This window comes from Nesoenas mayeri (assembly GCF_963082525.1).
Source record: "Nesoenas mayeri genome assembly, chromosome: 5".
Taxonomy (NCBI): Eukaryota; Metazoa; Chordata; class Aves; order Columbiformes; family Columbidae; genus Nesoenas; species Nesoenas mayeri.
The window spans coordinates 35,592,167-35,616,401 of NC_137548.1; the positions used below are offsets into that span (position 1 = coordinate 35,592,167).

At 45.8% G+C, this 24,235-nt stretch overlaps 1 protein-coding gene across 2 annotated transcripts; it reads right to left on the reverse strand.

The window, feature by feature from the left end:
* Positions 1–143: 143 nt before the first annotated feature.
* Positions 144–4,459, reverse strand: SRP14 (signal recognition particle 14). 2 transcript variants are annotated; one of them, XM_080345501.1, is made up of 5 exons: positions 4,406–4,459; positions 3,850–3,922; positions 3,125–3,237; positions 2,000–2,032; positions 144–1,660 (listed from the first exon to the last, which is right to left on the reverse strand). In XM_080345501.1, the coding sequence occupies exons 1-5, from the start codon at positions 4,427–4,429 to the stop codon at positions 1,571–1,573; spliced, it is 333 nt and encodes a 110-aa protein (XP_080201627.1). In that variant the 5' UTR covers positions 4,430–4,459; the 3' UTR covers positions 144–1,570. The 2 variants fall into 2 exon arrangements, with proteins under 2 accessions (XP_080201627.1, XP_080201628.1); XM_080345502.1 differs by lacking the exons at positions 144–1,660; positions 2,000–2,032 and adding an exon at positions 2,682–2,887.
* Positions 4,460–24,235: the final 19,776 nt, after the last annotated feature.

Genomic DNA, 24,235 nt, shown 5'->3' on the forward strand with positions numbered 1-24,235 from the left:
ATGTATTACAAGCTTTTTGTGTGTGTGGTTATTTTTTTTTAATCCTATTGTTTTAATTTCTATAGAAAAGGTAGCAGACTTAAAGCTGAAATCCTGGGAAGCATGGCTACCTATGGTTGTCCATTACTTTTGCATTAAAATCAAGCAGCAGCTTCCTGGGAGCTGAAATAAGACCCGATACAGGAAAAACTTGTTTCAGACCTAAACATAAGACTTTTAAGAGAAAGTAACCAAAGTTTTGAACTAACTTTCTTCACATGAGTTGACAGATTAAGTTTAAGATGGAAGTCATACCCTATCAGGAAAAGTGAAGCTGAGTAAGAACAGACATAGTTAACTATGCATTATATTTTACATCAAACTACTTATATTACTGGAGTGAATATGCAGAACACTCAGGGATTTCTGTAAATATACTGGTGTTTATCCCCCCTCTCCACCTGGTACCTTCTGTTTAAACAGCCTCTTCCTGTTTCTTTCTCTAACTGAAATAATTCCCTTTAGCACTGCAGGCTCATTGCATTAAGAAATACCTACTTACTTTTTCTGCTCTTTTATGCAGTAAAGTTATCAATATGTAAAAAGGGAACTTTAAAGTGAAACCAAAGTACTTCTGAGAACTGTGAAAGTTGTACCACCACCACACAAAGTAGCATCAGGGGAGCGAGTCCTAAAGGCACTGATAATGGTACCATTCCTAACAATTCACCAAAACAAGTCACATCAGTCATCACAAACAAATCCATTTCTCAGTGTGTTTAATAGGAACAATTAAGTATTGACCTTTTACATCTGCTCATATGAAGGAGCTATTGTAAGACATGAAGTATGGGGAAATTCAGATCCCTGAATATACTGAAGAATGAAGCTTTAAAAAAAAAAAAAAAAAGAAGGGAAAGTAAAGGTTTAGGTGACATGAGCTTTTTTTTTAAGCCACATCTGAAGGGAATATGATGCACAGTCCTGACGCCCCACCCCAGCCCCCCCAGCCCCGCACCCTGAGCCAAGATCAGCACAGCTGGATCAGCACGGAGCAAAGGCACAGCTGCCAGCACTGTGCTGCCTGCCTTAGGTATGTCTGCACTGCATCATGACGACATGTCCCTCAAAATAACAGAGAAACAGGAAAGCTGCTGTTCCTGATAGTATGTTGGCACCTGCTTTCCCTAGTACTACTTACTGAGGCTTATCTATTAAACTGGGCATCTGTCACCAAGACTCGTGCTCCAGTCTTGCTTTGCTCCTGGCACAGTGCATTTCTCTTCACCCTGTGTTACCCCCCCAAACAGGTTTTACACTGCCCACTTGTATAATACAAAACAAACAGCAGTGTAAGTACAAAAGTAGTTGGCAGCTGAGTGTAAAGCTGTTTCAGCATAACTCTGTAAATACTCCCAACATACAGCAATCCACAGAAAGCACCTTGTGCTCCCAGTTTAACCAAAAGTACTGATCACACCCCAGTTTCCTGCTGGAAGGAAAGCCAAAGACAAGTGGTAACTCAAAAAGAAATGGACTTTGCTTTGAGCAAGGGTCAAGTCTATTACAGTGATGATAGGGCACAGTTCCATCACTGTGTTGCTTTACTCTTCTTGTTTTTGCTTTTCTTGTCTTTTTTCTTCAAGCCATCCATGTTAGCTCTCAGCAAATTTGAATATGCCTGCAACAACAATTGGAACCATTGAAATAAAAAATACTTAAGTGACAAGATACTAGAGGTAACATTTTACGTATTGCTAATGGATAGGTATCTGCATTTTCTCAAGAGAATCAGGGTCTTACACCCTACACTGGGAAATTGTTTCTAAACCAATGCAGAAAGTTAGGTAAAATACAACAGGATTTTTTTTTTTTAAACAAATACAGATAGATGGGCAGTGTAAGGTTATTCTGTGTGCCAGTTCAGCACTGAATCAACCCATTCACGGCTGTCCAGTACTGCCTACTGACCACTCCCCAGTACCCATGGAAAAGGAAGGTAAAGGCATACAAAACTTACCATCTGGAATTTATTTACTTCCTTTGAGCTCACCTACAAAGGTAACACAGAAGGTTAGCCAAGAAAACACTGGCTTCTGTTACAAACTAAGTACCAGTACATGTTTACCCACCAGTGATCATCTAGTTGGATCAAGTTGCCACATTCAGTGGTAGGTAGGCTGTGCTGACGTATCATAGCATTTCACTGATTCAGAAAACTGAAAACACTCCTTACTCAATTAACAAAATCCTCTGGATGTCATTAGCCCCACATTTGTGTTTTCAAATAGGAATAATGTTCTAAGGAAGGTTTTATTTACTTATAGGGCCATAAAAATACATTGCAGCCCAGATTCTCCAAATTATTTCTCAAAGGAACATTTTTTCCTTGGGTTACATCACAGAAGAGAGCTACAGTCAGCGAAAGCCTCTCCCAATCTCTCATTCAAAGTAAACACACATCAGATTTTCAACTTCCAGTTAACATTTCCTGAAATACAAATAGCTCTGTAAATGAGAAAAAATAGATACGCTAAACAAGTTTAAGGCTTAGAGGAGTCTACCCATGCCCACAAGTTCTTGCCAGGAAACACAGATCCTTCCCCTACTGTTCCCTAGTCTGGCAACACTCAGTTCTTCCCTGGTTTCTACAAACCTTCAGTAAATCCATTGAGGTCTACAGGAAACTACCTCTACGTCACCTGATGCTTGAGTGTAGGTGTGCAGGACTGTTCTTGGAGCCACAACATTTGTCCTCATACTGCAGGTTCTGTATCTGCCCTGTGTCCTTCTGCGCATGTCTCTATAAACAATTTCCCCCTTTCCTCCAAATATTCTCATCTGACTCACAACAGCCGGGGTTGCTGAAAACAGGCAGAGTCCCCTTCCGCTTTCCTGCAATACCATTCTGAAGAAAAATCCAGCACACAGAGTAAAATTATAAACTACTGTCCCATCTGAAGTGCTGAGTGCAAGCATTAAGACCTCAGTATCTAGCTGTGCATTTACCTACGTATGGCTTATCTGGAATGAAGAGGGTAGTTCTCATGAAATTCATGTAAAGAGAAATTTCACTTGAAATATGGGACATTAACCAAAAGGCAAGTAGGGCCACTCATCTTTCTAACCCAAAGCTGTCACTTACCACTGTGCTAATTTTCTTCTTTCCATCAGTTGCTCTTAGAAGACACTTATTGTCTGCTGGCTCAAAACTTTCTACATGGCCTTTGCGTGGGACTGGTTTTGTTCGGCCATCATCTGTATTGAAAGACGGAAAAGGTTTATTCGTATTTCACTAAAATCACCGGATGCTTCCTAAGATGTTAAAAGTTGCTCATGAGGAGATCTGAAAAACACCTTGCAATTTAAGGCCATCTGAACTGATATTGCTGCCAAACAGTTGACAGACCCCTTCCTTTGTAGCCTCAGAAATATCTGTTCCATGAACTACATCTGCCAGAAAAAAAATAATGTAAATCCTGTCTCTGACATGCTGTATGAGCTGCCGGCTTCAGCAGCAGGATGTCTTACATGCTCAAACCAGAGCCTAGGACACTTGACTTCTCAAGTGGTGCCACCTAGCCAGAAACCAGAGAAACATAAACATGTAAAAACAACACTGTAGTTCTCCTTTTACAGAAATCCAAGGATTCCCAATTATTGCTTAATAAAGTCCCAACATTTCCTGCAGTTTGAAACACAGTCTTATTCAAGGTTTTTAGTACTGCAGCTACGATGATTGATTTGTCCGTATACCTACTCTTGTTTTCAGATGCTCTGAATTGCAGCTGTATATTAAATCCATGCTAACAACACTAAGTTTAATTTAGATGAGCACCTCTTTAATCCAATAACAGATTTAAAACTTACATTTCTTCAGCGTTATGAAGACGCTCCCCGAAGTTCTGCACTTCTGGAAGAGTCGGGTGAGCTCTGTCAGGAACTGCAAGAGAAGCAGTGGCCATCGCTGGTTGGGAGCCCCGCCCAAGCGTTCCCGTCCTCTCCCGGTGCACCCGGGGCTCGCTGCCCCGGCGCAGCCCCCGCCCCGCCGCCACCACAGGCCGGGCCGTCCCGCTGCTGCGGGAACAGGCACCAAGGGCAGGAAGCTCCCGGGTCTCCCCACGCAGAGGCCGGAGGACACGAGGTCCCAGCCGAGGGCGGCCCAGCCACAAAATGAGGTCTGAACCTCCCAGACCTGCCACGGCCCCGGCGGTTCTGCGCTCCCCGCCTCGCCCACACCGCTGAGTACAGCGATGCTCGCTCCCCGCCCCCACCGCCGGGATGGGGCGAGGGGACGGGCCCGGCGCACCCCGGAGCCTTGCGGGGCCTACCCCCGCCCAGCAGCCCGCACCGGGCACACCCCGGGCGACCAGTGACCCGCCGACTCCCCGCGGACGGGGACGGGGCTGGGCCCGGGCTGCCCGACCTGCTCGCTCTCCAGCAGCACCATCCTGCTCCGCCGGGCCGGAAACGCCGCGCGCACGCACCCGCGGGCGCACGCGCACCGCAACGCGAGGCGGAACCGCGCAGGCGACCACGCCCCTAAGCCGCTCGTGCCGCTTGGCGGAACGGAGGCGGCGGAGAGCGCCGCGAGGCGAGGCCCCGCCCCGCGGGAGGAGCGCGAGGGGAGCGCCACGTCAGCCCCGCCAGGCCGGCTCCGCCCCGCCCCGCCGCGGGACTGCGCCTCGGGGCAGCAGGCGGCCCGTGACCCGAGGCACGGATGAGGCCGGCGGGAAGGGCCAGCCCTGCCGCCACCGCCGTTGCGCGCTCCACCCCGCTGTGCACCCTGCTGTCCGGTAACGGCCGCAGCGCGGGGCTTACCCGAGCAAACAACGGGCGCGCACGCGGCCGGCAGCAGCGGCACCGCCACCGCGGCCCCTCCTCCGGCACCGCGGCACCGCGCCAGGCCCGAGACTCGGGCTGAGGGACCGGCCGCGGGCGCAGGTGTCGGGGCTCGGGCTGCTGGGGAGCGGGACACGGGCCTGGGCGCCGCGCTCCTCACAAGCGTGGGAGGTTGCAAGCCAGCTCACCGTACCGTGGAGTGGGTGTTCAGGCCCCCTGTGCCTCAGTGTCCCCAGGCACCAGGGGCAGCTCGCAAACCCACATGCCTGAAAAGCGCTGCTGCTGGCCACTATTGCCAGTGAAGGGCCAAAATGGCCCTTGCAAAAAGTCACGGCAAGTGTGACTGGCTGAAGGCTCGGAGCATAGAGGGTGTGATTTCAAACTGAACAGAACACCTAGATTGGTACGACAAACCAGCATCTGGGTGGGCAGGCAGGGACTTCACACCCAGAGTACTTGGAGCTGCTGAGGGGCAGATCCTGGAAAGGGGGGTTTTGTGTCAGGCCCAGGTTTGTTGATCTGGGAACACACAGAAGTAGCATTTAATCTAGTGCCTTTCCATGTTTCTCACTAGAAAAGATTTCTTATTTCCTCTATGGACCTAACAAAAGTGGCAGATAATGCCATACAGGTAAAAGGGAAAAACTGCACTGATAGGTGCCTTAGGCCCTGGGGAATTTCAACTGTTAATATAGGAGCTCAGGACAGCATTCTACACAGAACTGAAATACCTTCCTGTGTTATCACATTATCATTCTCATGGTGGGGGTGTTGTTTCATATATAAAACAACACTTTGTAATGAAAGCGTCTAGTCACTCCAAAAGTCCTATTTAGCATTTACAATCATTCGCTCTCCTTTTGCAGGTTCGTCCAGAGGCAGTAGAGGGTGCTGTGATTGCACAGACAGAAGTGAAACTGCCTAAAGAACAAGGAAACAAATCCCCAAGAAGCAGGTCATCACAACACGGCCAAGGTTTATCAAAATCTATCGGTTTATTAAATTAAATTCATTATGTTGGAGTCAAAGGAAGTGTAGAGATCCAACACTACCTTTCCCTCACTGTATTATTCTCCTGATGTTTACTCTTTGCAGTTGAGGAGGAAAGACTTCACAAAAGTAAATTTCGGTGTTTCTCATAGCACTAAAAATCTCGCAAAAACTGTAGTGAAGAATATATGTTATATAAGTCTTCTGAAAACTGGCACTCTAAGGGGACACCGTCAGTGCTGTGGTCGGAAGTACTGACAGGCCAAAGCCTTGTACGGTTGCAGAAAGGGATGGTCCCTGCCCCTAAAAGCTTCCAGTCAGTGTGCACAACAAGTGAGGACAGGTGGATGCAAGGAGCCTTTGCCTGGCTGCAGGAGCAGTCAGAACAAACTCTTAATTACTAGAGGTTGTTTTGTCAGAAATCTAGAGTAGGGTTGTATTTTCAAAAGAGCTTTGAATGAGGACAATGCAATAGTGTTGCAGATTTTATAGGCAACTAGTGAAAGAAGAGCAGAAATGGAAAAACTAAAACAATTGCAACATACTCCCCCTTGAAACTACTGTGGTTACGGACACTGGAAGGCAGAAAAAATGCATTTCCACTCATGCTTGCCAGAAGAGAAGATGGGTGGTCTTGTTGCCGAAAAACGGGCACTACAACTCTCACGTGAATTCTGGCCCTTGAATTCACCAGAAGAGTCTTGTGTTGCCTTGGACTGGTCTCTTCCTTGTACTGCAGCTCTTCTTTCATAAAGGTAAAGAAAGATATGTAGTTGTTTTCTGTACTTTTTATGCAACAAAAAGCATCAGTGCCCGTGGGATGAGCACCATGGAGTTCTTTTCACCCATTTGCACAAAAATCTCAACCCAGCATTAGTAGCTACTTCTGTTGCTGAGTAACACCAAAGCTTCTGGTATTGCTGTCTGCTGGAAGAAGAGACAAAGGGGAAACCTTTATGAAGAACTCCAGAGAGTTGCATAAAGTTTACATTTTTCAAATCTATTGTTTTATCAGCAATTCTTCTGAAAATGTATTTGTCTTACTGCTAATGAAGGAAGTGGCTCCACAGAATGAGCTGAATTTCTTTCCATAAGAAATAAAGAGGATATGTGTGTGTGGTTTTTGTGGGTTTTGGTTGCGTTTTGGTTTGTGTGCGTGTGTGTGTTAGCTTATCTTCCTGATCTTGAAGTTGTTTTTCAAGCCAAAGCATCACAATTTAATTGGGGGAGAAGCCTTCATTGCAACTTGCAAACAAGGTGAAAATGGAATCTTTTTAACGATTCTTTTCCAAAAAATAGATGGAACAGGGGAATGCTGACATTGCTTTACTTTTGCCAAAGGCTGCCAACACTCAGAGGGAATAAGCTATTCAGCTGGTGAAAAAGTGCTGAACAAACACTGAAGGAGCTAAAGGGATACTCCCAATCATGATATACTTGCTTTTCACTCTATCTCCTGCCCCAGTCTAATGCCTTCCCCCTGACACCCTGCCCTCAGGAAAGAAAAAAAAAAGGGGGGGGGGGGGGGGGGGGAGACAGGTTGGATTAAAACAGTAGTAAGAGGAATTGGTGGATCCTGAGAGCTGGCAGGGGTATTAGTATTTTGTAACCTGATCTGTCATGTGACTAGAGCCAGGCAATAAAAATAAGTCTCCTACCAGCCCTCTTGTTTGCTCAACCTTATTATATGGTGTCAGTAGAGAACTACTTTTTTTTGGCAAAAATTTAGCAAATGAAGCCACCTGAATCATTAAATCCTGAAGGAAATCTGGCAGAGGACTGGAGGAGGTTGTTGCTGCGCTTCCAAGTTTTCCTGGAAGCAAGCGTGTACTGAAGAGAAAGGGAGAAGTTGAAACCTTCTGCTTTCCTAAATGTGGTGGGAGGGGCAGGAAGCAGCAAAACAAAATTATTACAAGTAAATTAAATTCTTATTCAACCTTAGTAGAGGTTGGCAAAGATCTCTTTGAATTAGCTAGAAAACCTTACTTCTCGTTAGGGACTATCAGACACACACATTCAGCTGCTGCACACCACAGCGAGCAGAAATGTAATAACATTCTGTAAATTACAGCTTGCTCACCACAGTGCTCCAGATGAGTTAATAACAGATAATGGCCCACAATTCACAAGTGGATCATTCTGGTAATTCTCTTTGATCTGTAAGTTCAAGCATACCATGTCAAAATATAGCTATGCACAGGAAAAAGAGACAGTGTTACCGCAAAACCCCAGTAACAGCCTCCCCCCGTTACAAGTCTGTCACAGCAGTGTCACACCAGAGGTGCACACCTCATGTACATAGAGATGCACACCTCACTGGCCTCACCTGATCTGAGACGAATGGGCAAAGGAAAACCCAACATTTAACAGCAGCTGGTAGAGCAGAAAGACTATGGAGCCTGGAACAGCTACCAAAGCAACGCCAAGCTCTGTGCCAGGGAAGTGAAGAAGAAAAGTTTTAACAAGAGCAGTGAAGTGTTTATTCTTTTTTTTCTGGTGCTAGGTGGGTTTCCAACAAAGCAATTAGCAAGTTATATGCCTACAGGTGAATGTCAGTCCCAAGATGGAGTCTTAACCTGCTTTACAGGTGGTCCTTGTGAAAAGAAATAAAGGACATGCCAGGGGATGATTATGAGAGAGCTACTGAACGAGAGGTATAGAGGCATGAACCAGTTTTCTTTGCCTGGTCGTTCAGTAACCATGAAAAAGAGAGAGATTCTGAATCCTTTACAGATTCAGACAGAAAACTAAACAGGATGAGACCAGGATGTGGCACCAGAAAACTGCTGAGCCTCTGGTGAGAAGGCCAACTTCCAAAGAGAAGCTCTCCACAAGAAACAAGAGGTGTTCTCTCCTGTCTTAGGAACCAGTTCATGCACCCTGAGCTCTTTCCTAAACATTTCTGTTCATCTTCGTGAATTCCTCCTGTTTTATTTAGTATTATGTTTTACATCCACAAAATTATTTTCAAGGCTACGTTGAGTGTAACCTTGAGTTCAACAGGCACTGACTTTTGTTGTATAATAGCAATGTTAATGGTGATTTATATTTTGTGAGGGAGACCAGGAAATAGAGATATGTTTCTTAAAACTCTAATGCACCACATTACTATTGTAGTTCAAACCAAAGCCTATCTGGAGTTAGACACAAAAAGATTGCTTGCTGGAAAAAGGTTTCATGGTTTTAAAATATCATCCAGATTGTAGAAACCTGCTCTGTCAGGGAAGATAAGGGATGTGTATTTACAGTATTTTTAAGTGTCTCATACATGATCAAAATGGTTTTGTGACAAGCCCCCGTCTCACAAAAGAAATGGGGGAAAAAAAGTAGGCCAAAAGAAGGGCACCCCAGATGCAGAATTGGTCATTGGTACAACTGATGGTGTCATCTGTGCTCCCTGGGGAAACCCTGTGGCACAGCTCACCCTGGGGATGATGCAGCAGGTAGAGTGCATCCCTGTGGTGACACGTGCGTTATGAGTCCATGAGAAATGCTGTAGTGCAGAATACACCCCTGGGAACTGTGAAATTAAAGAGGTAATTCAGTTAACTCCCTGGGTATAAGGAAGGGCCTGGGGAGAAGCAACACGTCACCAGATGTGTTTACTTTTGAAGGACATGGCAAACAAAATGGAGCCTTGCAGACCTGCAAATCCAACACAAAACACTGCAGTAAAATAATCAGATTAAAAAAGAAAAGAAAAAAAGATGCAGTATGGGCATCCATGCTGTGCTTTGAAGGTACATTTATCCTGATGACTTTCCATTGCAAGCAGAGCAAAGGGAAGTGTAAGAACAGCCTGTTCTGAAGGGGCACACCTGCAAGGTGACACAGCTGAGCCGTCCCATCCCATCCATCCCCTCAGCTGCTCTCCTCTGCAGCCTCCCCGCTTCTCAGACAGCGACTCTGGCTGCTGCTGCTGGGAGGAAACACCGTACTGTACACAGATATATGCACTGGAGACTGTGCGGCTGACAGTGCTGCACCACATGGCAGAATCAGCCTTTAGAAGTGACTTAACAATAGCATCGGGTTTGAGTCCAGATAAATGAGACACTCGTATAGAAACAAAAATGTATCAGAATGTGCTCGTATCTTTACAACACTGAGATATATACTGTGGTTGAACTCCCAGTTTATCTCCTGCATGGCTAGAATTATAATATCTGGGTAGCTATACCTCATATTATTTGTAACTCTTAAAATTAAGGTGTTTTACATTTTAGGGGTGTGAAATTAATTTTCAGTGTGCACCTCGCAGTTTTTGAGGGTTACAGCTCTATTCAAACGGCAGGCCTCAGTCTGTGTTTGAACCAGAAATTTTACAAGGCATTCAGACGTGTCTAGGGTATGAACTTTCACACAAGAGGCTCAAAGACTTTCTCAAAACAGACCATCAAATTCTTCTTCCTTACAATCCCACTGGCATCAATACAGCCATTGTGGTACACAGGAGGTCAGAATTTGGGAACTGTTAACGTAACTCTGTCTTTGGAGCTGTAAACTATAAACCACAAATTCATTGAGGTTAAAACTTTGCTATTATCTTTAAACAAGTTTTGTGATATGAGCTCTCAGCGTGGTTTCAGTGAGTTTCTTTGTAAGTTATCTGTGAACTCCAGTGGTACATGATCAGGCTTGTACAATATGATGCACATTCTGGGTGCTCCAGAGATGATACTCACCAAACCTCACAGCTCATCTCTCCAGCAGCAAAAAGGTATATAGTCATCACTTCATTTTGTATGGCAGATTTCTAAGCAGACACAGAATGTCTGGTTAAGAACTGTGCAAAGCATCAGGGAGGTAATTAAGTTGTAGCTCAAGAGTAGTGAGGTGACAGAGACTGGGTTGAGCATCATTTCTTTCACGTTGATGTGTCCTACTTTCAGAAACATAGAAATGCGGTTGTGAAAAATTTCCACCAGACATTCCCAGTGAGGTTACAGGATTTTTTTTTATGTGTAAGTATTCAAGAGACAGAATGAAGAATATCACACTATGTTTGGGAAAAAAAAAAAAAAAAAAAAAGGTTAGTAGGAATTCTAGGTCAGCAGAATGTCACCAGGGAGGACCACATTGTCCTTGACATCAGAGAACACCAGGGGATGTGTAATTAGAAAAGGAGCCACAAGGTCTTTGCTATCCTCCATTTGCAGTCTCTTCAGAAGGAGAGAAACGCAACCAAGCCATGTCTGTTCTCTTGATACCGTGTGCTGTTGCTTTCTCAGGAAGAAAAGGGTCACCCACCACCTCACCAGCACTGTTTCCTGCCTCTGCTGAGGCCGCGCAGCAAGGCGAGACCTGGCTGGACTTCTGAGATTTAAGGATCACAACACAAGCTACGGTGCCTGTAAAACAATAGTTTCTTCACAGCCTGATTGAGGATGTCTGATACAGGAGCTGCGCGGCACAACAAAGAGACAATGAAGTTAGTTACCAGATGAGTGAGGTGACAGGGGTTGGCTTAGCCATCATGGCTCTCATTTCCACAAGCTCTAATTTTGGAAACAGACGGTTTTGACCACTACCACTGGATATTTCCAGTGTGACTACCTTCTTGTAAGAGCTGCCACGTGTACCTGCTTATGCAAGCTTTACTGGTATTTCTTGCTCTTCCCTAAGGCTCCTCCAAATATCCAGACACTTTCTAGGAATGGCGCGGGGAGGCCGCTGCAGGCAGCCAGCAGCTGCCCCGGCTCCACGACCACGGCGGCTGCAGGACACCGTTTCCTGTTTTGCTGGTGCTCAATGCCACTTAACAATAGGGGGAAAGGAAAAAATGCAGGATCTGAGCACAGCAAAGCTGTTTTCTACACGAGCTGTCCACCTGCCCCCCAGCTCTGCCCCGGCCACCCCCCACCTCGCACACGCACTGCGGCTGGCGGACGGCAGCACAGGAGAGGAGGAAGAGACACTTGAAGCTGAAGTAATCATGACTCAAAGGCATCTCTGCCGTATCAGTGGCCTGGACACCTTGGCAGCAGGTCTGAAATAGCAGCTGAATATTACTAGTTTGTATTTTAATTCCTGCCTCCCCTGACAGAGAAAATGAGACCCATGTGTAGCACTTGTGGAGCATCAGTGTCAGCAAGAGTCTCTCATGCCTTCTTACAACACCTAAAACATCTTGTCTGCCCTAGTAAATGGTTTTCAGCACTATCTTGAGATAACCATTTCCAGGCATGGTCAGTTCAATAGGGCAGGAACAGCACTGGCAGAGATTCCTCACTCTGCTTTTCTGAACAACGTCCTTCTCTAATGGTTCGCTCACTGCCAAATCCTTAATCCACTCTTATCTGCTCGCAGAGCGCCCTTACTCTCCTGCTCTCCTCCTGCTGCCTACACACTCAGGCAACATCTCTTGCCACGGTGCTGGACTTTGGCTCTCATGATCCCCATCTGTATCCAAATCCTACCTCACTGGCCTTGTTTTTCAAATGCATCTTCTGCAATTATGGGCTGCAGGGGGTAGCTCTGCAAAGCAGATTAGACTAAGCATTGTAACTGCGGCTGGAGTCACTCAGAAACAGGAAACACAGGTACCCAAACTGTAACCTGAGACTGTTGCTATCCCTGTCCCTTTATTTCTGCCTCCCCCTCTCTGTTTCTGAATACATTTTGTCCTCAAACTCGCACACAGCAGCAGACAGGAGCCCCAGGCAGACTGAAAGTCACAGGCTCTTTGTTAGTGCTCAGGCTATAGAAATCCCAGGTGAGTCATCCCTGCTTGCAGTAGCAGGTAAACCAGCCACTGCCAATCAAGCTCATGGAGCCTTAAGTGCGACCTTGCCAAGGAAATTCTCAGAATCAATGCAGGTATTATAAATGCAATTCCTTTGTTATTACCTGTAGCCTTAAAAACCTGTGACAGTTGAGTCCTACAGCTTTTAAAGTTCAGGAGTGGCATTGCTTGAAAATACAGCAGTCAAGTGTGCCAGAAACCTCCACACCAAATTATTTTTTTGTTAAATATTTTCCATTGGTGGTGGTTGTGTTTGGTTGGTTTGGTTTGGTTTTGGTTTTTTTTGTTTGCATGCTTTGTTTTGTTTTTTAAGGGAAAATTAGCTTAACAATCCCACCTGTTGGTTTTGGGTTTTGATGTTGTTGTTGTTTTCAGGTAAGTTGTGATTGGGTTATAGCGCAAATAAAAAGCAGGAAAATTTCCAGGACTTAAACTGTCAAGCACACAGTGAAGTTTTGCATAGACCTCAGTCAGCAAAACATAGTAATGTAGGGTATCTGTCACGCTTAAATCTTATAATGACCCAGTGGTGTTTTATCATCTGAACACAGCAGGAGGGCTATAGCTCCATTGAACTCCACTGGAGGAAGAGTGCTCTAGGTCTTTAGGAAGAACATCACAAAAAGGATATGTTCAGGACCAAAAAACACCCTCCCACAAATCCCAGGGTGAAACAGGCTTAATCTACACTAAAGGTTTGCCTAACATCATTGTGCAGCCAAGATGTGATATTGTCTCACCTTCATCTTTTCTTTCTTTGTTTTCCGTGACAAAACTGAAGAGTATCATTAGCGCAAGCTTCTCAGAAGGCATCTCTTGTCTGTCATATATCTGCTTATATATCCATGCCTACTGTGTGTAGTCTGGAAAAGTCCCGTAGTGCTCTTAAGGGAGGACAGAGAGCACAGGGATGAGCAGTGGCATGACACCAGCTACACATGGAGCAGCGGTGTCTTCAATGTTGTGTTGCACTCAGTGCTGTTAGGACAAGTTAATTACCAGGTTAGAGGAAAAGAATCAACGTAGTAAACAACAGCATTATTCAGCGAGACATCAAATGCTATCTTGGGTCCCTGTTACTCTTGCTCGACCAGTTGGGTTGTTACCAGTGTATGAGTCATCTGACCACACTGAACATCAATCTTTCACTCCTCATTACACACTCAACTACAAGCTACAGTATAGGCTTGCTCTATCCTGTAATTACAATATATAGCTGTGCTATAAAATCTATTATGTCTAGAGACTCAGAGACAAATTAATTAATTGCACTTTCTCCACTTCTAGGCTAAGATAAAATTTTTTTTTGCTACTTTTCAGTAAAAGGTTCTGCTTTTTCTGTAACACAAATGGTTTGCCATAATAAGCAGCTTGTCAGCACGAAACTCTTCATACAGAGGCAAGGAATAGGCATTTTATCATCACAGGGCGCCTGATTATCAGTATTATAAAGTTATCTTTTGGCAGAGAGGTCTTGGCAGCAAACAGCTTCTTCAATCTGAAAAAGATTAGCAGTTCTGCACCAGTCCAGCACCGAAGTGACGAGCCGGCCTCCCGGTGTGTGCTGTGCCGGAGCGCTGCCCGGGGGACACTCCCCACTCACCAAGGCGCATGTGCTTTTCCATTCGACTTGGTGACAAGGGTGGCACTTCATGCCTTTCAAAGGTGTACAGATCGAAGTGCTGGATTTAAATTGGATGACATGATTTATGAGATGGCCCCCGTCAGGCTGGCCTTTGGACTGTTTGAACACAAGAGTCTGAAGAAAGGTAGTATTTACGCGGCTCTGTATAATAAGGCTTTCCCTGTTCTGTGGAGGACAGGACTCCAGACCTGGTTCCCCAGAGTCTCATTGCTTGGGCATCAATAGTGTGATCCTCCTGGGGACCGGGACTGCAGTGTGGCAGGAGAATGTGTCCTGGGACAGGTCTGGTGCTCGTGGGTGCTCTGGTCAGACAGCGCAGGTTCAGAGAGGGACCAGAGAGACAACCCTGCTGAGGAAGAACTTTGTTCTCCCAAGAATAACTTTGCCTTTTCTTTTTCTGTTTTCCCACGTACACTTTTTGGGGGTGTGTTTCAAATTCCTTTTTGCTTTCCATTTTTTCCCTCTTGTTCCCCTCTCTCTCTCATCTCTTTCCTCCCCATCAGTCACTTCTCTGTCACCAGTTGCCATTCTTCTCTACCCCCTGCAGTGACTTCGCTAACAGGAGGGCTTGTATACATACCCCTGTCCCAGTGCAAGATGTCACACCAATCATGGAATCATAGAATAGTTTGGGTTGGAAGGGACCTAGTGCCAGAGCTGGGCTAGCCACGGTATGATCAAGCTTGGAAGGTAAATCCTTTTGTCCTTTGCAGCTCTTCCATCATAGCAACGTGAGAAGGAGCAGCCACAGGTGGTGGGGTGGCCACTGTGCTGCTTGTGGTGCGGTGTGGTGGTCTGCCTTCCCAAAACGCTCATGGGTTTTGGCTAAGCGTGCTCAAAACCTCTAGTGAAAGCTGCCATGCATTCAAAGAGCAGGCTGGGGAAGTCCCAGTCTCTGCAGAATGAAAGTGCCATCTCCCTGGGTAAGAAAGAAGATGTGTGTCACTTTCTCTCCTTTTCTCCACTGTTTTGCTGCAGGTTGTAAGCTACAAAACAAACCCGGGATTTCAGGGAACATTCAATCTGCAGCTTGTTCTCAGCTGATCCTGTTGCAGGGAGCAAGTTCCTGGCTGATTCACGAGCAGTAAAAATAAACACAGTCTGGGGAAGGCAGGGAGGAGGGAGGGAAACTGGAGGGTACACAGGAAAAAGCAGGAGCTACAGCAGCTGGTGTTTTCTTTGCTGGTTCTTTTCAGAGGATTTAGGCAGGTTGGAGATGTAAGTGATTAATGGAGAATGATAACACCTCACCCCCCTCCTCCTCCTGGAAGGAACATGAGTCTTTATGTGTATCGCTGGTCTCTCAGCTTTAACCTTTCCAAGATTTACACACTCCATCCACACCGATGCAGTGCTGTGGGGCTGACAGCACATCTGGGTGTATTAACTGTACGCTCTGCGGTTTTTACAAATGCTTAGGGTTTGTTCTCAGTGTTTGGAAACGCTGCACTCAAAGCCTTGAGACTTCCCCCATGGAGCTGACCAGACTGAAGACAATGAATAGCCGTACAAACTTGAGACCGGTTTGTTTTTTCTAGTCTCTTCTCTGCTTGGAGTAAAGGGCACAGCTAGATATTGCTGAATCCCAGTAAAACGTGCCTCCAGAATGGATCCCAAAGCACATTTGAGAAGAATATACGAGTAGCAGAAATCCTTTTCTGTCCCCCTCCAAAGGTATGTCAGCTGCTTTGCCAAGTGCATCTGGGGATCTCGCCCTCAGCCCTGCTCAAGGGTGATCACATCACAGCACGCTGCTGTTCTCCGCTCTGCAGCTGAGAAGTTGCCTTTCATTTCACCTCTCTTGTGCTGGAGAAAAGCATCCAGCAGAAATAGACAGGCAAAGGTGCCAGCATACCTACTGCCATTGATGAAAAGGAGTTGCAATAGAAGTTTCATGTCATAACTTAAAGAATGAGGTTCCCACCAGAAACAGCATAAGATGAAAGTTAAGGAGCTTTTATTATCATTTGTCTAAAGCAGGGCTGATGGAGGCATAATAATAATAATGTGCTAATAAAATTTACTGAAGATGAGATGTCTCATCAACAGAGAGGATGAGTGGAATACCAGAAGAAAATCTGATGACTTCAGAAATTCACAGCGTATAAGGTCGAGCACCTAGGCAGCAGGAATTGCTGTAGATACAGGGGCACAGTATTTGGAAGAAACAGTGGTGAAGAAAGAGCAAATTGTAGTCATCCATTACAGGGTAACTGAGCCACCAACATGACACAGAGCCACGGAAGAGGTAAACGTAGTCACAGGATGTATTAGACAAGATGCTTCAGCTGATTAGAAAAGCATTACTACCATTGTGTAAGGCAGTATCAAAACATCATCAAGAACAATGTATACAGCACTTGTCACCCATATTTACAAAAAAGACCAGAACAACTGATGATCAGGGAAGTAAAGAGACTGTCTTAGAAGACCATAAAATAAACTGATTTATATAACAACAAAACAAAAAGCATGGATGAGCAGAGACAGGGGCCTTTAAATATGTCAGAGGAGAAAACAAAAGGGAGAGAAAAGTAATTATTTAAACTAAAGTATGACCTTAACACAATAACGAGATGGTATAAAATAATGATGAGGAGAACAAGCTTATATAAAAAATTTCCATTAAATTAAACAAGGGGAAAATAGAGAGCAAGCTTAAAATGGACCTTCAAAAATTATTAACAACATTTTATGATGTGGAAAGCCCAGACAGACTCAGTTTACTCATGAGGTGATTTAAGTTTTAATGATCAGGACAAGACACTGAGGTACTGGGGATGAGAACTGAAACCTGTCATATCTTAGTCCCTGGTTGAAATTCAGACCAGGCTGTGTGTGGCTGAAGGAGAATTAGTGCTTTATTGCCCAGCTGTTGGTTGGTAGCATCTTTGGAAAACGAGCTGCTGTGCAGCTCCAAATGGGCGGTTTTCTGTGCACATACATTAACACAGCCTTCCCATTGCAGGGCCCTGATTTATGAGAACATGAACTACGTGCTTGCAAGGCAGCCACAAGGTGCTGGGTGTGGATGCCCCTCTCTTGCGTCTCCCCAGAGCACACCACCACCACCACCACCACCACCACCACCACCACGTACTCGTCTCGCAGTGCGGGCTGGGGCAGGAGGAGAGGAGGCCCAGTAAAGGCTGAGCTAGTCACGAACACACTGGAGTTTCCGTCAGTTTTAAGATCCAGGACTGGCTTTTGCCAAGACAAGTGCTGGCACATCTCACAGCAAAGCGAGGGGGAGCGCAAGGGAGGTGAGGGAGCAGGATGGAGAGGGAGACCAAGAGACACAACTGATTATCTTTTTTTCTGCTATGCTGGTCCTGTGAGATTGGGGGAATTTATAACGCACATACATACTCCAGGTTTTTCGAGGGCTGTCTTTAGCGGTATATCATGTTTCCAGAGGTCAAATGTTTATGCATTTTGTCTACAAGAGTAAAAATGTGTATTTTTAATAGGGAGTGACTGATCACAAGTGAGCCAGAGTGCAATACATTGAAACAAAGGCAAGACACTTCACTACTGCTGTGAAGTTAGCTAAACGGTGTAGGCTTTGTGCCCCATCCTGACCAGAGCTGGTTTATCAGTCAGACCACAACACCTTGACTGAATTGTGTTCTTACTTCCGAACAAAACCAAACCGCCTTGAACAACACCTGATGAGACTTGTTTATTAGGTTTATGCCGGTTTTGAGAATTCTTACATCCTTTGATATGTAAACACTTTCCCTGACTCAATCTGCCCACATCACTTGTTCAACCCACAAGACGCTGTAGCTGCAAGCAGCACACCACATATGATGCTGTAGCCATACTGGTGACCTCTGTGCACAACAGCACCCTGCAGAGAAGGTCTTGAACACAACTGGGCTGACTGGCTATCTATAAAGAGCAATGTAGCTTTTCTCAATAAGTTTTGAATGAGTAGTGTAGTCAGATCTTTAGTGTTGAGAGGAAGAGGGGAAATCAGAAGATTACTGCATAGACAGGTCTTTACTTACTTTTAGAAAAAGAGAAGTCCCAAGCGCCATTTGGATGCACACCACTATGAGACTATCGCTACCAGCCACTGCACAGGGGGTATTATCCAGAAGGTTGTTAGCCAGTTCCTTTTCAGGAGTCATCCTACCGTTTCTACACAGGGCAAAGGAAGGATTGCTGCTTCAAAACACACACATTGCTTATGACTCATCTTTATTGAGCAAGTTTTAGGAAACAAGGTGAGATTTCTTCTGCTAAAGCCAGAAGTCTGATTAACAGCCTACAGGGAAAACAAACAAACATTTATCACAGACTAAACTAAATGCTTCTTGCTCGTCTTGCTTTAGTCCCTGCCTCTGAGGTATACAATCTTGTTTTATTAACAGCCCGTCTCAGCTGATGGGGAGGTGCTTCCCATGGGACAGCAAGGTCTGCAGCCATGGGCCGGGTCCGCAGCAGCCCCAGCCAGCCTGGTGGCATTGCCTGTGCCAGCTCCGTCTTCTCCCGACCCCAGAGCTGCCGAGTGCTGGGCGCTTGTTTTCCACACTCAGCCTGTTTAAGCTCTCTCCACTTGGATCTGCAGTACACAGGGACTTTTTGTAGCTGCCCTTAAAATAGACTCACATGGTCTGTCTCAGCTTGGCGTCAAGTATCCTTCTGTGTAACCTACTGCACGCTACACAAACACGGGAACTTGCCAAATTACCAATTCAGCAAAGAGCAGGCTGAGGTGTGGGCAGTTAAATATGGAGGTTTGCAAGAGCCGACAACATGCTTGGCAGAGCACAAGGCACCAAGGAAGACAAAGCCCAACCTCAGTGTGAAACTGTACCCGACTCCCGTGTGTTTGCCTAAGGCAGGCAGCTCTTGAGGACAGTGTCACACTTTCATGTGTGTTTATACAGCGCCTAGCACAACAGAGTCCTAATCCAAACCGGAGCTCCTAAGTATCGCAGTAATGCAAATTAAATAACACTAATAGTACGCTTTCCCTCTGTGCTCACCAGGTCAGGCACGAGGAAAGGACCTTTGTTGTCCTGGTTGGGAAGGACCAGGACTTCACACCAAGCTGGGAGGCAGCTGCAGTCTCAGCTCAGCTTAGCAAGTTCCTGCACATCAGCTGAGCTGCGCTGCCTGACCTGCAATCCCATCTGCCGCTGTGGGGTGAAACATGTTAGTTTATACCCGAGAGAAAAGTTAATGTCATTTATCTTGTGTTTGCCCCAGCTAAAAGCACGTGTTTGTACAATTACCAGGGTTCAGCCAAGACTGGTATTTTAGTAAGCCACAGCAACTTGGCCGTGTCAGAGTCTATAGGGCCTTTTTTTAGAAAACAGATAAAATGGAATTGGTAGATAAAAGCTTCCTGCAGACATTTGCTGAAAGTGTTTTCCCTTGTACTTTATAAAATAGTGTGAGCTGCTGTCAGAAAATTTAATGAAAATTTTAGAACTTCTAGCAAAATATTCCTGACTCCAAAAGAAAATATGTTTCAGTCATTTCCATCTATTCTTTAATCCAACATTATTAGTTGGCCCATTTCCTACAAGCAGAGTGCTGTACAGCAGGTAATCCTATGGATGTAAAGCTTGTCACAGAGTTCACCTCCTGCCATGAAAATCTGTTACAGTGAATGAAAGCAAAGGATCTGCACAGGGTGCTTTTCACTTCCCCTAGTTACAGATGGCTGAGAAGAATTATTAAAATAATTAAATATATCTATGTACTTAATTAATAAATAGCAAAATTTTGCTAGAAATTTGACAAAATATTTGACTGCGTACAGGACTCGGTTGACAGTGGAAAACCACCTTCAAAAATAACATCACTCTCATAAAAACATAATTAGAGACATTATCCTCGAGTAATACAGAAAATAATACTTATAAAACAAATGTGCAATGTCCAGATAATTGCATCAGACAGATGTCTTCAGTTAGCTGTTCATATAATGGGGATATCATTTGAGGAAACTCCAGACACTGTACAAGATCAGCATTGTACCTTTTAGCACTGTGAAGTTTTAAATGAAGAGGTTCAAGGAGGGAAGCGAGACTGTAATTTCGCTTGTCAGTAACAGCTTTTTTGAAGGTAAATGTTGAGAAAGATGAGCAATACTAGGATAAGATTAGAAGTATGTCTTTTGGTAGGACATCTGTTGATAAGTTGTGTAGGTAAATGCATGGGGTTAATGGTCTCTTTCATACTGTAACAGTACCCCCAGTGGGATTTGTTCCTCCACTGCTCTCGGTCCCCTCCCCCAGCACTGTGAAATGAGAAATGCCGTGTCTTTAATGACTGGAGCAGGAGGGATCTTGTTATTGTGGCTGCATCACCCCTCCAGGACACAGTTCAGTAGAAGTTTGTCATGTGGCTGAGCAGAAACCATGAATGCAGGTTTTATGAAGTTCATTCCCCAAATACAAAGGAACAGAGCCGGGGTGGGGAGGAACCCCACCACATTCATGGCTACAGGCTGCGAGAGTGCACAGTTCACAGCCTGAGCTCTACATTGATCACTGTCAAGCTCCTGGGCTGCAATGCACCTGCGAGCTCTCCCCCAGCCCTGCCCAGCAAGCCTTTACCTGCACTCCTGCTCCACAGCGTCTCCCTCCTTATCCGTCTCTTTCTTTCCCACCCCTCTTCTTTTCTAGCTGGGGGCATTTGGTGCTTTAGTGACCCCTGACACCCAGCTTGGATCTGGGGAGAACTGCATCACCCCTCTGCCTAGCGGCAAGTGGATGTTCACCAGTTACTACCCCAAAAACACTCTCCCAGCCCCACTGCCTCCCTCACCTCTGGCATTGCTTCATTTCCTGTTTGCTCCCAGCAGCCTCCTTTGCGGGAACCCTCTGCCATTATGCAGGCTAATATCAAACAGGTGGAAGAGGTAAACATTTTTTAAAAAATCAACAACCCAACATGTCCTTCCTCTCCTCAATGGGCACGATGATATTGTCAGGAAATGGGTAACAGCTGCAGGTGCTAGAAATGAACTAAAGGTATAGGAAGGTCTGGAGCTGTATGTTGAAAACACACGGGCAGATAGTATTTACTGTGAATAGGTTGTTTTAAATGGGTAAGCACTGATATAAATTCTCCTTGAGAAAACAACCCATGCACACTCTGTTGTAACAGCAGAACAGCAGCCATCATGCACTGATCGAGCCTCCAAAACAAGGGTCTCAGGGCAGCCAGGCTGGTCCCCAAGCGATGGCACCGTGCAGCAGAAGGGCAGCGCCAGCACCGCGCCAGCACCCACTGCAGGGCTGGAACCGCAAGGGGACCTGCCACATCAACCCCCCTGGCTGGGACATTACCCTAGTCAGTCCTTGGTGTGTTTTTGTGCGATCTTGGGGCTCAGTTGCAGGAAGGAGGTGGCAGGACTGGAGAAAAGCAAATGCTCTCCTCCTGTGGTGGGTCCATACACAAGCCTGCACACACCTACGTCTGCATGTACTTGTGTCTGCATGTGCTGGTCTGACTGGACCATTTGAGGTTCAGGAATGCATCAAATGCTGGACTTTAAAGGTTAGGCACTCGCTTTAAGAGTTTTGCTGCATGATCTGGATCATTTATTTTGTTGACGTCTGTGTGGCCATAACTGAAGGCACTCTCCTCCCTACAAGGAAGGCAAACAGGACATGGGCATCTCAGGAGTCACTCCCTTGGCTTTACTTGTTCGCTTCAGTCTGGGAAACCATATCCCTGAGCCCATTTCACTGGTTTTCTTTTGGAAATCAGTATCATTGTCAGCTGTCAATAACTCGCTCCATTCACCTGCTCTCAGCTGCTCAGGAGGACATAGCAGAGCCTGAGCCGGGTAAGGTTACTGTGTGATAACAGCAGTTCTTAAGTCAAAGGATACAATGAGGGTTTCCCTGGATGGTGACAAGCTTTGGGTTTCTTCTAGAAGCGGGTGATTGTGCCCGTGTCTGTTAGTGCCTGCTGCACTGCGGACTCTCCCCCTCTTCTCCTCTGCAGGTCTGGCTCCCCAGCCCCAGCCCAGCGGTGATGGAGCTGAGCGGCTGTGGGCACTTGATGCTGATTAAATTCTGCTGACTGAGGAAGATGTCAAATTCTACCCAAAGCAGAGAGCCGCCAAGGAAAAGCTGCTTTTCTTTGCTTTTGACAGCTGGAGCCATGAATTTAAGCAGAGGTCTCACCTTCAGGCAAGTCAACAGCTGGGCAGGGAGCAGTCTTTCTTAAAGAGAGAGCACGCTGTATTTTCTGGAGTTTCAGTGTTGCCAGGAGGTGAACGAGTTTAAGTGCAAGAGAACATTTATGTAAAAACCCAGGTGCAGCTTGGTATCTTGTTGTTGTATTTTTTTTTTTCTTTTACTAGAGAAGGACCAAGTAACAAACAAGAAAGAGGAAATGAAAACACGGTCTTAATTCCCACCCTTGGTATTTCTCATCTTCCATTTCCCCTGCGGTATGTACCAGGAGCAGACGCAGCCCATGTCTGTACGGGAAGTTCCCAAAGTCCCTTCCCTGAGGAGACCGTGCACTGCGTCACATTTACTTTTATATCTGTGTGCCGGCCATGCTGCAGGAATTGGTGGCTCTGTACTGGCTCTGACCAGTAATAGGGTCTGTCAGACCTTTCCCTGTTTTTAAAGCTGGCTGTGCACAAGAGCCATCCAAAGCTCTTAACTGCAGAGGAACTGCTCGCTTGCCTTTGCAATGTGACACCTGCGGTCTCAGTTCAGTGGGCAGAGAATGGAGTTCCCATAACAAAATATCACCACCATAATGAAGTGCCCAGTAATAACTGGTAGTGTCACCTAAAAGATAGAAGGCTAAATGGTACCAAAATATAATTAGGCTTTGCTCCCATGCTGTGCTTGCTGGGTCCAAAAGAGGAACTCTGTCACTGCAGGACCAGGCTTTGCGATACCAAATTTTCAGCCCCATGGAGCAGAAACCAGGACCCCGAGGAAGTTCAGACCTGCCAGGAGGAAGGGACAGACTCAGCTCTGACTTAAGTGCAGAGAGAAACATGTAGTGCAGTTGCATGGCCACTGTCATATCACGTAATTCATGAGTGTGTGATATCTTAGCAGGTGCAACTGGCCAAAAGCGTGACATGCAGCGAAGCCCTGCTGTTGCCCTCTCCTAACCCTCCACCCCCCATAAAGCCACAGCTGCTTAGAGTACTTGAGCTGGTAGGCAAGAGATTTGGGGTCACTCCTAAGCTCCCTTCTTGGAAAGACAACTTTAGGAAACAGTTAGAAATGAGAGAGACCAGAACAGAAGTAGGTAACTCTGTTAAGTTTGCGCTCAGGTGGTAAGGGACATCCTGGGCTCCACATGCTGATCTCAGGGCTGTTTGAGTACTTCAGGCAATAGTTGCTTAGTGCAAAACGCAGAATCAGTCCTGAGGCACGGCAAGGAACCCAAGGCTGTGGGTAGGTGAGTACTCCAGCCAGCACACATCATAGCCATGGCTGCTCGTCATCCCTCTGACATAGTGAATCCAATTTCTTTCCCTTCCCTGCTGGAAGACCTACAGAAAGAGAAGTGTCCAAGCCCAGTCTCTCCTCTGATTATTATAACACTTTCTAGGGAGGTGGGAAATGTGAACTTCAAGCCCTTCAGAAGGGAATTATGTCCATCTCTCCATTACCTTGGAAGTATTAAATGAAAGCAAGGACAGCACTCCTCTTGGTTAGGATGGAGAAGGCTCTAATGGAATTTTAACCATGTTTAAGACTGTCACTTAGTTTGTCGCATCTGATGTATATACTGGGAAGACTGCTACAACTGCCAAGCTCTTGTGTGAAAACACAGGATCATCACCATCATCACTGTTGCTTTGAGAGAAAAAAAAAAGCAGCAGGCATCATCATCCAGCCCAACAGGGAAAAGGAGAGAAGGATGAAGAGAAGAAATGACTGGATCTCCATTAACCTTTGATGTGGGGTAGAAGTCGTACTTCTCTGACGTACAAACACTGAAGTGCTAGTAATCATGTGTAGATATAGAATTTTAAGAGTACTTAAATAGGATTTTTTTTTATGTTAAGAGTTGAAGCACCC

What these genes read in the sequence shown, in the direction of transcription:
- SRP14 (XM_080345501.1), bottom strand. Translation starts at nt 4,429, where the DNA reads ATGGTGCTGCTGGAGAGCGAGCAG. An exon ending in TGCTGCTGGAGAGCGAGCAG is followed by an intron (nt 3,923 to 4,405) that starts GTCGGGCAGCCC and finishes CTTCTCTTGCAG; the next exon opens with TTCCTGACAGAGCTCACCCG. An exon ending in CTTCATAACGCTGAAGAAAT is followed by an intron (nt 3,238 to 3,849) that starts GTAAGTTTTAAA and finishes CTTTCAATACAG; the next exon opens with ATGATGGCCGAACAAAACCA.